The sequence below is a fragment of the Dromaius novaehollandiae genome, chromosome 2 (assembly GCF_036370855.1).
Source record: "Dromaius novaehollandiae isolate bDroNov1 chromosome 2, bDroNov1.hap1, whole genome shotgun sequence".
Lineage (NCBI taxonomy): Eukaryota > Metazoa > Chordata > Aves > Casuariiformes > Dromaiidae > Dromaius > Dromaius novaehollandiae.
In genome coordinates, this window is record NC_088099.1 from 119,824,319 (window position 1) to 119,838,738 (window position 14,420).

The 14,420-nt window shown below is 42.1% G+C and overlaps 1 protein-coding gene across 4 annotated transcripts in view; it reads left to right on the forward strand.

Moving 5' to 3' along the window:
- Positions 1 to 2,870: 2,870 nt before the first annotated feature.
- The window catches only part of LAMA3 (laminin subunit alpha 3), a 123,423-nt gene continuing 111,873 nt past the window's right edge, over positions 2,871 to 14,420 (forward strand). The window contains exons 1-2 of one of the 4 annotated variants that reach the window (XM_064507309.1): positions 2,871 to 3,239; positions 9,984 to 10,136. In XM_064507309.1, coding sequence (XP_064363379.1) covers positions 2,943 to 3,239; positions 9,984 to 10,136 — 450 coding nt within the window. In that variant the 5' untranslated portion in view covers positions 2,871 to 2,942. The remainder of the gene's footprint in view (positions 3,240 to 9,983; positions 10,137 to 14,420) is intronic. The other 3 variants (XM_026122781.2, XM_026122782.2, XM_064507308.1) reach the window with 3 other exon arrangements.

Here is a 14,420-nt window from a genome sequence, read left to right on the forward strand (position 1 = left end):
GAGCTTGTTTTGTGTAAGTCTTTAACAAAAGGACAGAAAATCACCTGCAAGGCCAACAATTTTTTTTTTAAATCTAGCTGTATTTAAAGCAAAATGCATGTAATTTTATGAACAAGGGAACAGGAGGATGTCTTCCTTTCTTTTACTACTTGTTCGGTTAATTTTCTGAATATATGCAAAGTTTCATTCATGTTTTTATCTTTTAAGAAACAAGATCCAAGAATGTGCCATCATTGTACTAAAAAATTAGGTTCTTGCTCACATAAGCCTTCTTTCATCATCTGAATACTCCCCAGTAAATCAACTAATACTGCTTGGTTGAGTAAGGACAACTCTTGTGAGCAAGGGCTGCCTTTTGTGCTGTGCAACATACCAAACAGCTTACAGGAATCTTTCTTTAGAGTGAGATTGTAAAGCATCTGCTGAAGCTGGATTCCTTATCTGAACTACTCACAAAACTATACCAGATAAACTTGTAAGGTATTATTCTATAGAATCTATAGGGTAGAAGATTTAGCTCTCCACCTCAAGTTCTTAGTTTTATGCAGTTATTTTTTATACTTTCATGGTACTTTCTGTGAAATTTTTTATGCTTCATCGTATGTATTTTCATCACCAGGCTTATACTCTGCTTATTCTTCTGCTAGGGTTATGTTTCTCAGAAAGCCCTGTACAAGTGTTTATTTTGGAGACAGGGGACAGGGGCACTGAAGAAGAGTTCAAAACTGAGAATGCAGAGATGCTTATTACAAGCCCCACATACCTATGAAAAGCACAAATGAGCAAGGTTCTGCACAAGAAGTGTGTCCAAACTAACCAAAAGATACTTCTTTTGGAGTTGTTTCAAATCAAAAAGTTCATATCAAAAGATTGCTTGTCCTTAAAATCAACAGTCCCATCACTGGAGTCTAATTTGTAGGAATCTATAGGATAAGTGAAGTAAACTAGTTCCCCAGACTATTGTGCAAGACAGTAAATTTCTTCTTGGTGAGGAGAACATCTTTCATGACTCGTTGGATGATGTACAGAAGCAACATCTTTCAGCAACTGTTAACTAAAATGTCCAGCCTGCAAGTAATCTGACTACTCAAGAAGAGTTTGATGATTTTATAACCTTCATAATTATAGTCTTCATCGGTTCCTCTTATATTTGCACTTAGTATTTTAAGATAGATTTCCCTTCAGGTACCCAAACATTTATTTGCCTACCAGGAACACACCCTATCCAGTTTTTATTCAATTTGATTCATTTTCTCTAACAACAAAGAGGGCAAGAACACTCAGTGAGTTAATGCATAGAAGGCCTTTGTAGAAGAATGGTTGCCTTGTACCGAAATGCCACTGAAGTCAGGCATTTCCAGACCTCAGTTTGTACCTGATATACTCCAAGTCCCTTAGGGTTTAACAAGTCTCCAAGAAATAGGTTGAAAACACCAGTGGATATCCTTTACCATAATGTAGGGTTTTGTTTAATGGACTATTTGAAGACAGTATTATTTTTTTATATTCAAATCTCTCATAGTTTGTACCGAGTGGTCTGTTGTAGGAAGTGAGATGACGGGCATGAGCCATAAGGTAATTTCTTTTTCACAATGTCGTAGTTAGAAAAGGAGGATATTTTGAAGTTGCTGTAGCAATTGAAAATATTTACAGATAGAATATACATATCTGATACATAATTTGCGGTATGCTACATTTAGAAAAGCTAACTTTTTCTATGGAGGACACAAAAGTTGTCTCCCACTGATGAGTTTCTATGGTGTTAAAGCCATAGTGGCACAAGACCAAGGGTAGTGATATTTTTTTGCAGACAGAACCAGTAGCATGTGACTGGTGCTTCCTGAAACAGTACACTGAGGATCTCTTACCAATGCTGTGTGGCATGTAGCAAAGCCCTCATAAAGTTATGAAATACTTCACTACTCATATGAATCACTGTTAAAATATTAGAGGCATGAGTATCTAAGCATATCTCTGTGCCTGATTCCTGCAAATTTTATTAGAAGTGAGCACTGGATGTGTGAGTGTGCATTGGGGAAAGAAATGTAAATGGTACAAAACTTAGGACAGCAAAGCTGTTAAGCAGTGTAACCCCTTAGAAAAACAATATGGTTCTTAGGCCTCTTTCTCTTTCCCCAGCCTGCCCCCGACTTCTGTGTTACCCAAACCCTGTGCCAAATATCTTCACAAAACACAGGAGGCTCATTTTCTGCTTTGGATGAGCAGGAAGCACCTTTACACAAAGAATCAAATGCACTTGCTGTGCTTTGCAGAGTAGTGGCCTGGACTGCACAATTTCCAGCAATGTCAGGGAGCTGATAATGGCAAGGGAAGCTGTGATGTCCGCAGCAGGGCTGAGCAGGGCATCTCCCCAAGGACCCACAGGTGGAAGCAGGTGCATCTTGTATGGAGGCATCTCCTGTGCTAGGAGAAAGCCCAGGAAGCCTTAATTTTATGGTACGTTTGGTGTGTCATGGCCCCTGAAAAACATTAAACCCCACATTTACTGAGGAGGGGGAGGAAAGAGAAAGCTGGCATTGAACTGTGGGTGCAGAGTCGCCTCTCAAAGGAGGCGTGAAGCACTTGGTGTCGGGGTCCAAACCTGGGGTCCCACCTGCGCAGAGACCCCTTGCCTCGTGCCCCGCTCCGCCCTGGCCGCGGAGGAGGGCGCTGCCGCCGGCGCCGCACGGCTGGGACCCGCGCACCCCCCGGCCCGGCCTGGCCCCGTTGCGCCCGGCGACCCGGGGCAGGGGCTGCGCTCCCGCCTCGCCGCGCCGCGCTGCGCCGCGCCGCGCCGCGCCGCTCCGCCTCGCCGCAGCCCGCCCGCAGCGAGCAGCGAGGGGCGGACAGAGCGCAGGCAGCGCCGGCCGCCTCCTGCCCCAGCCCGCCCACCGCCGCTATAGGGCCGACCGGGGGGCGGCGAGGGCAGAGCCCCGCGCAGCATGGCCGCGGCGCGGCCGCGGCGCAGCCGCTTGGCGCCCGCTGCCTCGGCGCCGGGCCTCTGGCTCTTCTGGGCGCTCTTCTCGCCTCTCTTCACCCTCTGCCCCGCGCAGCTAGTGCCCCCCGGCTCTCGCGGGGCCGGGCTCAGCCTCCACCCGCCGTATTTCAACGTGGCCGAGACAGCCCGCATCTGGGCGACGGCCACCTGCGGGGAGGAGGCGAGCGGCGGCGGGAGGCCGGAGCTGTACTGCAAGCTGGTGGGGGGACCGGCGGCTGCCCCGCTGGGGCGCGCCATCCAGGTAAGCGGGGCGCAGCGGGGCCGTGACGCCGGCGGCGCCGCGCTTCGGCGGGCGCGAAGAGGCGCCGCTGCCGCCGCCTGTCAGAGGCGGGCGGGCGGGCGGCCGCTGGGGCGCGCGACGGCCGTTGGGGCGCGCGGGCGGCCGTTGGGGTGGGGTCCCCTCTGCCGGGTTGGGGGGGGGGGCGCAAGCTGCCTTCGCCCCTGCCCCGCTTGCCCGGGTTTCCGCGGCCGTGCAGGGCCCTCCGGCCCCCACAGGGCGAGGTGTTGTGGGGGTGCCTGTTCCTCTCATTCTCCATCAGCGCTTGAACCCCTGAGGGTTAGTTAGAGACTGTCAGGTGTTTGGTGGCTTCAGCGCTGGGCCCTTGATCCTGCCAGGGTCCCTGCTGGACCCCTTTATTCCCTTCTGGGGATGAAGCAGTGAGCAAAGGGGCAGGTGGGTGTGGATGCACTGCACGTCTGACCATTTCCTTGGAGAGAGGGTACCTTTTGGGGAAATGGGTGGTGGTGGGGGGAAGATGTCCCCTTTTAGACAGCAGGTTTTGTGGCATTTTACAACTACTGTGTAGTGAGGCTTATAGTCAATGCCTTGCACTGCTTGTGGGATGAAGCCAGGGATCCCTTTGGGGCTCTGGAAAGGGAGTATAAACGCAGGACAGTGAGGAGGATGACGGTCTCTCCTAGCAGAGGAGAAGCTTATTACATGCATTTTTTGCCAGTCACCAAAAAAAAAAGACAAAGATAAAAGGCAAAGAAAGGGTTAATGGAAATATATTTCTCCTTTTGTAGAAACTTGTATGAACATGTCTATGTAGAGGGTAAGGAAGGAGCGACAAATGCATCAGAGACTGTGATGTAGTGAGATAGATGTTCAGTATCATTTCTATCAGTACTTTATTTAAGGGGGGACTTTCCTAGAGCCTTCAGACCTTCCAAAGTTATTTTATTAGTATTCTCACTTGGTGGGATCAGAGGACAGCCAGGATGCAACTGCAATATGAAAGAGATTTTGAAAGCTTTAAGGGTCCAGTTTATGACTCCAGGCAGTATAGAAGGAATGCAAGTAACTTTTTTTGGCTCTTGGAAGAAGGGTTAGTGTTTATAAGTCTTATGAGGTGTTTATATATTTTGACATTCAAATAACCCTTGAGATCTGATTTCAGAAGAGGTTGCAGTGGATAAGTCCATCTTGTTTTTTTAGTTGGGGGCAGATGCTCAGGAGAGGCGGGGGAGAGGACTAAGAAGGTGCAGTGTATGTACTCTGTCGTGTGTCAGAAGGGAGCGTGCGCTGTCATGTAGCCTGCCATCACAGTTGATTAGGCAGTCACATTCAGCTCTGTGTTTTGTCCTGAACTTCTGTCTGTAATGCCTTCCTGCCTCACCATGAAGTCTTCTCAGTGTACCTTCCCTCTGTGTAGTGCTCTCCATCATTAAAAGCTCCAAGGGCTTTGGAGATGCTTTCAGGATGAGCAATATGCAGTTTTACTAATAGGAAAACTGCATCACAGGTGGTAAATGTTAAACTAAGGTTACGAAGATAATCTGTGATGATCAGGAAACTGCTTGGTCCTATGTTCCTAAAACATCTCTGCAGTTTAGGCAACTATCCCTCCATACTGAACACAACGCCCACGTTTGAAACTGCCCGAAACAGCCATACCACCAGATGAAGAGAAAGCCCAGTTATCTCCACCACATTCCCAGCAATACACTGTAGCCCAGTGATGTAGTGAAATCTTGTAGTAAGATGCCATGAAATATTAGAAATTGCAGTATAACAAAAGTCAGCAAAATAAATAGCAAATAAAGATGTCAAGTAAGTGGAACAAAGCATGTTGTGTGACGTATTGCCACTCTTTTTCTTTCAATTGTTCCATTTATGTGCTAATACCTAGTTGAAATGAATTCCTGAGGTTTGCAGTATGTAGGAAGAGGCTAGAAAGGAGGGGAGTTCCTCTTGTTAAATATTTGCCTTACAGGTCTTAGGTTAGAGGGTAATTATGATTTGTGCCTGATTCAAATTGCCGGAGGGATTACTGATAGCTCAGCCATGGCACAAGAGAGCACGCTGTGCGTCTTTCAGCATTTGTGTAAACATGGATACAGCAGCATCTCTCTCCAATTTTAACAAAGCCCCATTGAGATACATAACATGAATACTTCTGTCGTTTACTGGTAGTTGTTGTGGTTCAAGAGGGGTTAGAAATTTTTCCAAAAGGCCAGGGAAATCCAGCCATGGAAAATGTGATAACAGCACGATATACATATTACCAAGCCACTCCACGTCTCAAGTTCAAAGGCACTGTAAATAAGAGAATCTCTTTTTGTGGAAAAATGAACAGAAGTATATTAAATTCTTACAGAAACCGAGCTTACGTTAAAGGATTTAAATCAGCATGAGTATTCACATGCGCTTTCTTAAGAGTCTGGCGGAAGATCACACAGCTTTTACATAAAGTGACAGCTATAATAGACACTGTAGCAAGCCAGTTCCAAGTTAGAGCAAGACTGTGCCCTTGAGTCACTCACTTTTGAGGTATATACAAAATTGGATTACGGCTGTCACTGCACAAATGTGGAAATTGGAAAGAAGGTATAGAGACTGTTCTTGACCTCTTCTTTAGTATTACAAATAATCATGAAATGAAGGGAGCAGACCGTTCTGTTGCCAGTGCTACCACAAGCACTTAAAACAAGGCAAAGAAAAGAATAGCCTAGTTTCCGCTACTTCTTAGTCTCTTTGGTGCACCGTATTATTTGATGATGTGTGTTTTAATGAAGTGTGTGGTCCCAGGCAAATCTAGAAGGAGCATTTGGAAGTCATTTAGAGCCCTTCCAAGAGCTGGTAGGTAGCGTGGACAGTCCCTTCACATACAGCTCAACCACATGGTACAATCTGAGGCTTATACGGTACTGAACATACACTTACATACAGTGCTGAACACATACTGTAGAAAGCAGTATGTTTCCTTAAATAGCATGTTGGCAAGCGGGATGGTCACTTAATGAGAACAGTACAGAGTGAACAGATGCACCACAGTGCAAAACATTTCAGCAGCTCTGATGGATAAATGGCATGTCTCATTTTGTCTGCAAATCTATCCATGATGGTGTGCAGGTGTGAATTAAAGTTTAACTGCATACTTGTCCTGCCTTGCCAGTGAGTGCAAAACCTCTAGGTATTAAATTGTGAACAAATCCCTCATTGTTGTAGCTTTCTATAATTTACAGGTGAGACTTTTTCTTCCCGGAGTGTCATTGGTCCACATTGGTGTGTTTCAGCAAACTGCTTTATGCAGTTACAGTGTCGTCCTTCACTCAAGAGAATGAAGGGAAAGGAGGTAACAAGGTCACCAGCAAATGCACACCTGCCTGGGTGATGAACTGCAGCCAAAATCAAACAGTATCTTGAGGCCCAGGCTCCTGGGACTGAGACATGTATAGCAGACAGGCTGAGTGTGGCATGCCTGCAGATATTGCCAGTGGGAAGCAGGGGAGGCTGCTCTGTCCAACAATTTATTTCTTTCATTTTTTTGTTTTGCTGTCTTGTTGGCAAGTTGTCTGGAATGTACTTTAAATAACTGAAACTCCAGCTGTTGCAATGAAATTCTTTGAATTATGCGTCAAAAAGAAAGAGAAGAAGGTGGTATCTTGAGTTCAGATCAAGTGCTGCAGTATAGTGAAATAACATAGGTGTATGTAAATGTAACACTTGCATTTAATACTCCTCATTGTTTTCTATTCATTTAGTCTTTCTTTGAAGTTATTTCCAGACGGGAGTTAAAACTGCTGTAGCAGCAACTGTTTCCTCTATATTTCCAGCCTGACTACAGTGAACGTGAATTTGCATTTAAAGATTGTGTTTCATGCATGTTATAAAACTATTTAAGGAAGCTAGAACTGTTTTAACATAGATGTCAGACCTCCAAGTTGTGTTTGTCAGGCAAATCTTCCTAACTGTAAAGATGCCCTGATGTCATGGCAACTGCAGTCATTAGTGCATAGATTGATTTCTCAGTGTATTGATTTCTGCAGATTGTGACACACTGTTCTTTGTGGTCGTTACAGAAATGGCAATGTTGCCTGTAACTAGCACAGGCTGACGTGGTGTCTACTGCAGCAAACTATGTCAGAATCCAGTAGTGTCCTGGCATATTGTAGTTGTTTGTATGAAAGTCAGCCAGATCCTCTTCTCCAACAGAGCTGGAGGAGAATCATACTATAACGTCATCTGCAGACACAGCTAACCAAGATATGTGCATGAGGATTTAGTAAGTCTTTAAAGAACTCTGAATTTTCAAGAGTTAACCCTTAGCCAGGTTGACAAGTGCAAGTGCTGAATTAGAACAACTCAGGCTAGTTATCTCCTCTGTAAGCAACAGCATATTTTGGGCTTCCCACAAGACCAGGAGTGGGACAGGACCAGATGCAGAGGCTGAAATTATTACTCCTGATGCAGAAAATGCAGAAATATTCAGTGAACATCTATGCTTTGTATTTGGAAAGACACAAGATGATATATTTTTATCACATGAGAATGATGAAGTAGTTTCCAATCCATTAGTAACTAAGGAAGATGTTAAACAAATTTTATGGGAGATAAACATCTTATAATCAGCAAGATTGCAAGGCTTGCACCCAGTAAGAATGAAATGGCACTAATGCTATTCCTATATTAAAAGCTGGCAAGTATGATTTTCCTAGTTACTTTAAGCTGGTTAGCCTGACATCAATCACAAATAAAATAATGGCAGTCATGTGGGATTCCATTAATACTTAAATGGCAGGAGTAAACTAAGGCCCGACAACATGGATTATAGAAAAAACAGGTTTGTCAAATCTTTTTTTTCCTCATTTTTTGATGAAAGCAGCTCAGCAGAGAAGGGCCTGGGGGTTCTGGTGGACAACAAGTTGACCATGAGCCAGCAATCTGCCCCTGTGGCTAAGGAGGCCAATAGTATCCTGGGGTGCCAGCAGGATGAGGGAGGTGGTCCTCCCCTCTACTCAGCACTGGTGAGGCCGCATCTGGAGTACTGTGTCCAATTCTGGGCTCCCCAGTACGAGAGAGACATAGAGCTACTGGAGCGAGTCCGGTGAAGGGCTACTGAGATGATTAAGGGACTGGAGCATCTGTCATATGAGGAAAGGCTGAGAGAGCTGGGACCGTTCAGCCTGCAGAAGAGAAGACTGAGGGGGGGATCTTATCAATGTGTATAAATATCTGACAGGAGGGCGTAAAAAAGACAGAGCCAGACTCTTTTCAGTGGTGCCCAGTGATGGGATAACAGGCAACAGGCACAAACTGAAACACGGGAAGTTCTGCCTGAACATGAGGAAAAACTTCTTTACTGTGAGGGTGACTGAGCAGTGGAACAGGTTGTCCAGAGAGGTTGTGGAGTCTCCACCCTTGGAGATATTCAGAAGCCATCTTGACAGGGTCCTGTGCAACGTGCTTTAGGTGACCCTGCTTGAGCAGGGGGGTTGGACTAGATGATCTCCAAAGGTCCCTTCCAGCCTCAGCCATTCTGTGGTTCTGTGAAAGTATGTTTAACTGACAAAGGCAATGGTGCAAATATGACATACTTGGACTTTTAAAAGAAATTTGAAGTAGTATTTCATCCTTATTTAAAAAATGAATCCAGTACAAGGTCTACACCTCACAGACTGAGTGGATTAAGCAACTGTCTGACAGATATCCAGAGTAACCATTGAGGGGATACTACCATTTAATGAAGATGCCATTTTTCTAGTGAGGTTCTACAAAGATATGTGCCTGACACTGTTTAACACTTCCATCGATTATCTGCTTCTGAGAAGACTCTGTACCCAGTGACCGAAGTAGGATGTGAGTGGGATAGTAAAAAAATCCCTTAGTAAATGATTTCAACACTTTAGCACTAATCTTAATGGACTGTCAAATGCAGTTTCTTGAAGACAAAAATACTGTCTGTGCGGCAAGTCAAGATATCACATTAAAAGACAATTAAGTTTTCTGAGGATTATTCATCGTTATTATACAGAACAGTACAAATAGCTTTAGATACTATCAGAGAGAGATTATCAGGGCATCTCCAGAGTATGGCTTTAATTGTTGACTGAAAATTGGGTGGTAGCTTGTGCAAGTGAAGATACAATGGGATTCGTTAATTTTTCCTAAAGGGAGTGCTTCACATTATCCATTACATTTTCCATGTGCGTGCATTTTTCAGAAGTCTCAGGTTTAGCACATATTATAATGGCATGAAAAAAATGAAATCAGTATTATAAAATTATAAGAGTAGTAGATATAGTATTTTTATTGTTTTGTAAGTATCAGTCTATGTGCATATAATTATATTTCACAGTCGTTTAGGAGAACTGAGGATAATTTGTGCCTTGCTCTTAATCCTGAATTAAGCATCCTCATTTCATTAATTTCCTGCAGAGAGCCCGCAGGAATAGGTATAGATAATTTCACCAAAGTATCAGTATGTTTACTAATTAAAAAAAAAATTATTGTAGTTTCCTGAAATAGATTTTTGACATTTTTTGTTTTGTAACATAAAATTTAGTGTGTATCCAGCTGTAAGTGTATATTTTAATTTTGCATCATTTTTACATAAAAACCTAGAAATACACTATATAAACAGAGAAACAAAATTTAACCCCTCTTTTAGTCAAAGCTCTATTTTAGAGTCTCAATTAACAACAGCATCTGCAGTGCCTAGGATTTCAACTGATGCCATCTCTTCAATGTATTGTGTTTCAGGGACAGTTTTGTGATTATTGCAATGCTGCTGATCCCAGCAAAGCTCACCCGGTAACTAATGCGATTGATGGAACCGAGCGCTGGTGGCAAAGTCCTTCTCTTTCTATGGGCTTAAAGTACAATGAAGTCAATGTCACTTTAGATCTGGGACAGGTGAGTGCATGATCATTTTCTGTATTTATATAAAAGCTTTACAATTGCAGAGGGAATGTTTGAACTGATGATTTTACCTTCCAATATCATGCTTTTTTATGTGGTTTGTGTTCTGTTTTTACTAATTTAACTTTACTAAAGTGATTAGCTTCCTCAAGAATTTTGATGATGCAATTTCTTGCCACAGGCATCACATTGGTTCAATGACTGTGTGCTTTCTTGACACAGGCATTGTAATTCCTTAACTTGAGGTTACAGAGGGGATTGGCCCATTGAAACGGGGGCTCTTCCTACCATTTCATATTCTCCTTTTTCATGGGTACACAGAGATTTCATGGTCTCATACCCATACACATGTTTTTAGACTGATGTTGGGAGTCTGGTTTTGCCTCAGGGGTCTTTCTGTTTTCTGTGTTATACAGCAAAATCTCTGAGATAAGACAGTTTCTTGAAACAGAAAAATACTGATAGAATAGCCTAAAAGGATGGGACAGCAAAAACATTGTAGTAAGAATTAGTAATATGACTAGTAACATGAACACCCAGATTTCTCCTGCAGGTGATAGGCTAACAGTAAAGACTCTGTATCTGTAAATGTAGCTTTTAAGTCATAAGGCCAGATTCTCAGCTGCCATAATTGGGCACTGTTCCAGTGAAATTAGTTATGCCCTGCAAGTTCACACCAGCTGGAAATATATGGCTATAAATACATATTGGGCTGCAATATATATATATATTTGGACAATAGCAACTGTTTACTGACACTGATTATATAGCACAGGATTTCTTTTTTTTTTAGTAGGCTTTCAAGTTAATTGACAGCCAGGGGAGAAATAATTAAGGAAAAAAGTAGTTTTGTTGTGAGACTTGGCTCCTGCTTTGCTGGGGATCCAGGTGCAAATCATTTTCTCCCTGGGTGCTGTGGTTACTTCTTCTTTTATGAGGGGTTAATACCTCCATCCCTCACATGACTGGAATGGTTCGCATTTAGACGATATCTTCGTTCTGTAGTGGTTTTGAAGCTTTCCAGTGTACCAGCAGTGCAGAAATGCAAGACAGCTTAAGATTGAGATGGAGAATTTCAGTAGTTAAACTAAACTGCTGTGATTTTTGTACATATATTAATTAACTGGCACGTCAATCATTCATCTTGATTGTTTTTCTCGACTGTACCATGAAAGAAAGGAAAGCTATGTGAATGCTGATTCATCTTTGGGCCACAGCATCCACGTTAGCCTAGCACACAGTGATCAGATCTATCTCTGAGTTATTGTTGCTCTTTCTGGTGCAATGTGCTGTTGATCCCCTGATGTTTTGTGCTCCTGTAAAGTGAGTTACTCAGTCATTCTTTCCCAGTGAATTGCAAAGAAATGTGCCTGTCTGTCTGGGCATACAGAGTAGGGGCGCTGAATAAAGAGCAGGGTGCTCTGAGTAGCATGGGAAGACAATCACCTCCCAGTAGAGCAGACCTTGCCTTCTGAGCTGCTTGCAACCATTGCGGTTTCTACGTGACGTAGGATTAGGTTGCAGACTGAAGTCTATAATTTGCCTTGCAGTGTAGTCCAGCATATTTCTGGCCAGCACTTATATATCATCATCAGAATCTTGTGTAGCACCCGTGAAGCTGTTGCATCCAGAATTACCGACTCCACTGTGCATTTGTATGTTTCTTTGGAGACCTACTGACAGACACTTAAACTTTTCTGTGTTCAATAAACTTCAGAGAACTCTCTTCCTCTGGAAGAAAGATGTGGGCTGTGTGCCCTCTTCTCATAGAAGTCCTTGGAGACCAACTGATATGTACTGAAATTCTTCTAATTATTAAAGGTTTTCTGGGAAGGAGACATGTTTTTTTGTTTACTCATACCACTTGGAAAGGTGACTTCAAATTCCGTTACATGGAAACAAGGAAAACGCAAGACAAGAGGTCAGGATGACTGCAGGTTTTGTGATCAAGAAGGGATAATTTTAGTTGGTGAATGGACAAGGGTTTAGTAGAATTCATGGGTTTTTTTTCATTTCACAGACTTGATCCCATCTGTGTGTTCAGTCAGTTAACTCTTAACTTCAGGATCTGTTTGAACTTGAGATTCACTCTTAACATTTTGCCTTGTATTCTGACACCCCAAATTCATATTGTTGTGCACAGAGTGTTCTAAAAAAGTCCCTATGCACAATGCTAATATTAAAGAAGGAGAGTAAATACTATGACAGAGTAAGTCTACTCAAGCAAATAAATAAACATTAAGACTGCAATTCACCCTATCTTATTTCAGGGACCTAAAAATTAAGAGCTTAGTCTAAGTCTGTCATGCAGATTTTCTCAGTAGTTAGCAGAGACAGACATGTTTTCAGAGTCCAATTCACTCAACTTAGGTGAGATGAAATGAAAGTTTGGGTTTCTAGGGAAAAATAAATGTGCTTAAAGTTAAATGCGTGCCTAAATACCTTGCAGATCCACAGGCTGTAATATTGAAAAGATGAGGAAGACATAGTTTTCCTCACTGAATAGTTGTCTTATTCTTTATTTTAACACAGAACAGCTTTTTCTGCAAACAAAATATGCAACTAACTGACAAAAAATAAAGTACATTTGCACGCGGAGAAGCAATGACTAAGTTGGTCATCAAATATTCACAATTAGAGGAAGCAGAACTTAGTGCAGTGTCAAAATCTTTTCATTTGCTGCATTCCTGCTATTAAATCTTTAAGACAAAGAGTGGAGTCCCAATGGAGCCTTTTGTCAGTGTTCAGAAGACAGCATTTAATTAAATAGTTGCACGGTGATGAAAGTTTGAGAGCTGATTAAAATGGAGTTAAAACAGAACACCCACCCACATTTGTTTCTGGTTCACAAGGACTAGGAATGGTTTTGAAAATCAAAATCCCTCCAGGATCTTAAATATTTCTGCTAGAAAAATGCTCATTTTGTTGTACTTTGTAATATGAGAAAAAGCAAAAACCTTAAAGCAAAAGCCCTGCTATGCTTCCCTTTCTGACCTACTGTACTTTAGTTACATTTTCTAATCAATCACAGTCCTTCTGAATAATAATTATAATGTTGATCCCTGGAGCAATCTCTACATCCTGATAACATGCATATTTATGCTGTGGCTATTCCTGACTTGTTTAAAATATTTGGATCAAATAAGTTTTGCTTATTCCTTTAATTGGTCCAGATTTTTCCAACATAGTCTTCAACATATTTTATACTTGTGAATCCAGAATGTCTGTCTGAAGTTCATTGACCTTCACATGACTCTCTAGATTGCCTAATTTTAGCAGGTGTGCCCTCATCTTTGGCTTTCTTAATGCTCAACAGATATTACATTAATACTCCCCCAGGTACTTTTCTGAACTCTGTGTTCAGAAGCAGAAGGTGAAGGTTCAGGATAGCATGATAGTGCATGAAAATGAATGAAAATTAAATGTCTAATTGTTACATTTTGAAAAATACAGTCCACAGTTTTCATTGTTGCTTTTAGTACTGACACTGCTTTTAGTGTCGTTTCTTCACTGTGCTTTTGTGGCAGTAGTGTAGTGCTCAAAGACTCAGTGAGACCTTGTGCACTAATAGATGGCAGTGTTTTTATGTGGTGGTGGTGTGGTGATATTTTTAATTAGCTACTATTATAAATTGAAGGCACACAATGGAATGTGGTGTCCAAAATAGTTCTCTCTGTCTCTTTGCTCTCTAAGAGAAATAAATATACTCACAAGTGGTATACACTCTTTTCTCATTTCCATATTGATGAGAGAAGGGCTCTGAAACTGTTTTCTGTAGCAGATTATCAACTTGATATGAAACATGTTGAGAAAAGCCACTGAAACCTGATTTCTAGTTTATTTTTTGGTGCTGGTGTCAAGGAATTCTTAGAAAACTGGCTATGCTGTGAAAATCTTTCATGTCTGGTGCATGTGATCAGATATTGCTTTCATTACATACAACTTGCAATAGTGCTGTTTTCCATGTTGTTGTTTTTTCCATTTATTTTAATTTTTTTTGTTGCTTCAGAAATGAACTTTTTCTTTGTGCATGTGCATGTGATATACACGCACATGTCCTCAAGTTTTCAGAACACATGGAATGTGTAAGGAAAAGGGCTTGTGATAGACCTTATCTTCTGTGGAATGAACTGTGCTGACTTCATTCACTTCTAATTTTGATTGTTCTGCTCACAGTATTACAAAGGAACATCTACCATTTCAAGGATTCTAATCCAAGCAAAAATTTGCACAAAGTACATTAAACTTCTCCTTATTGTCTTCCAGAAAATCATTGCT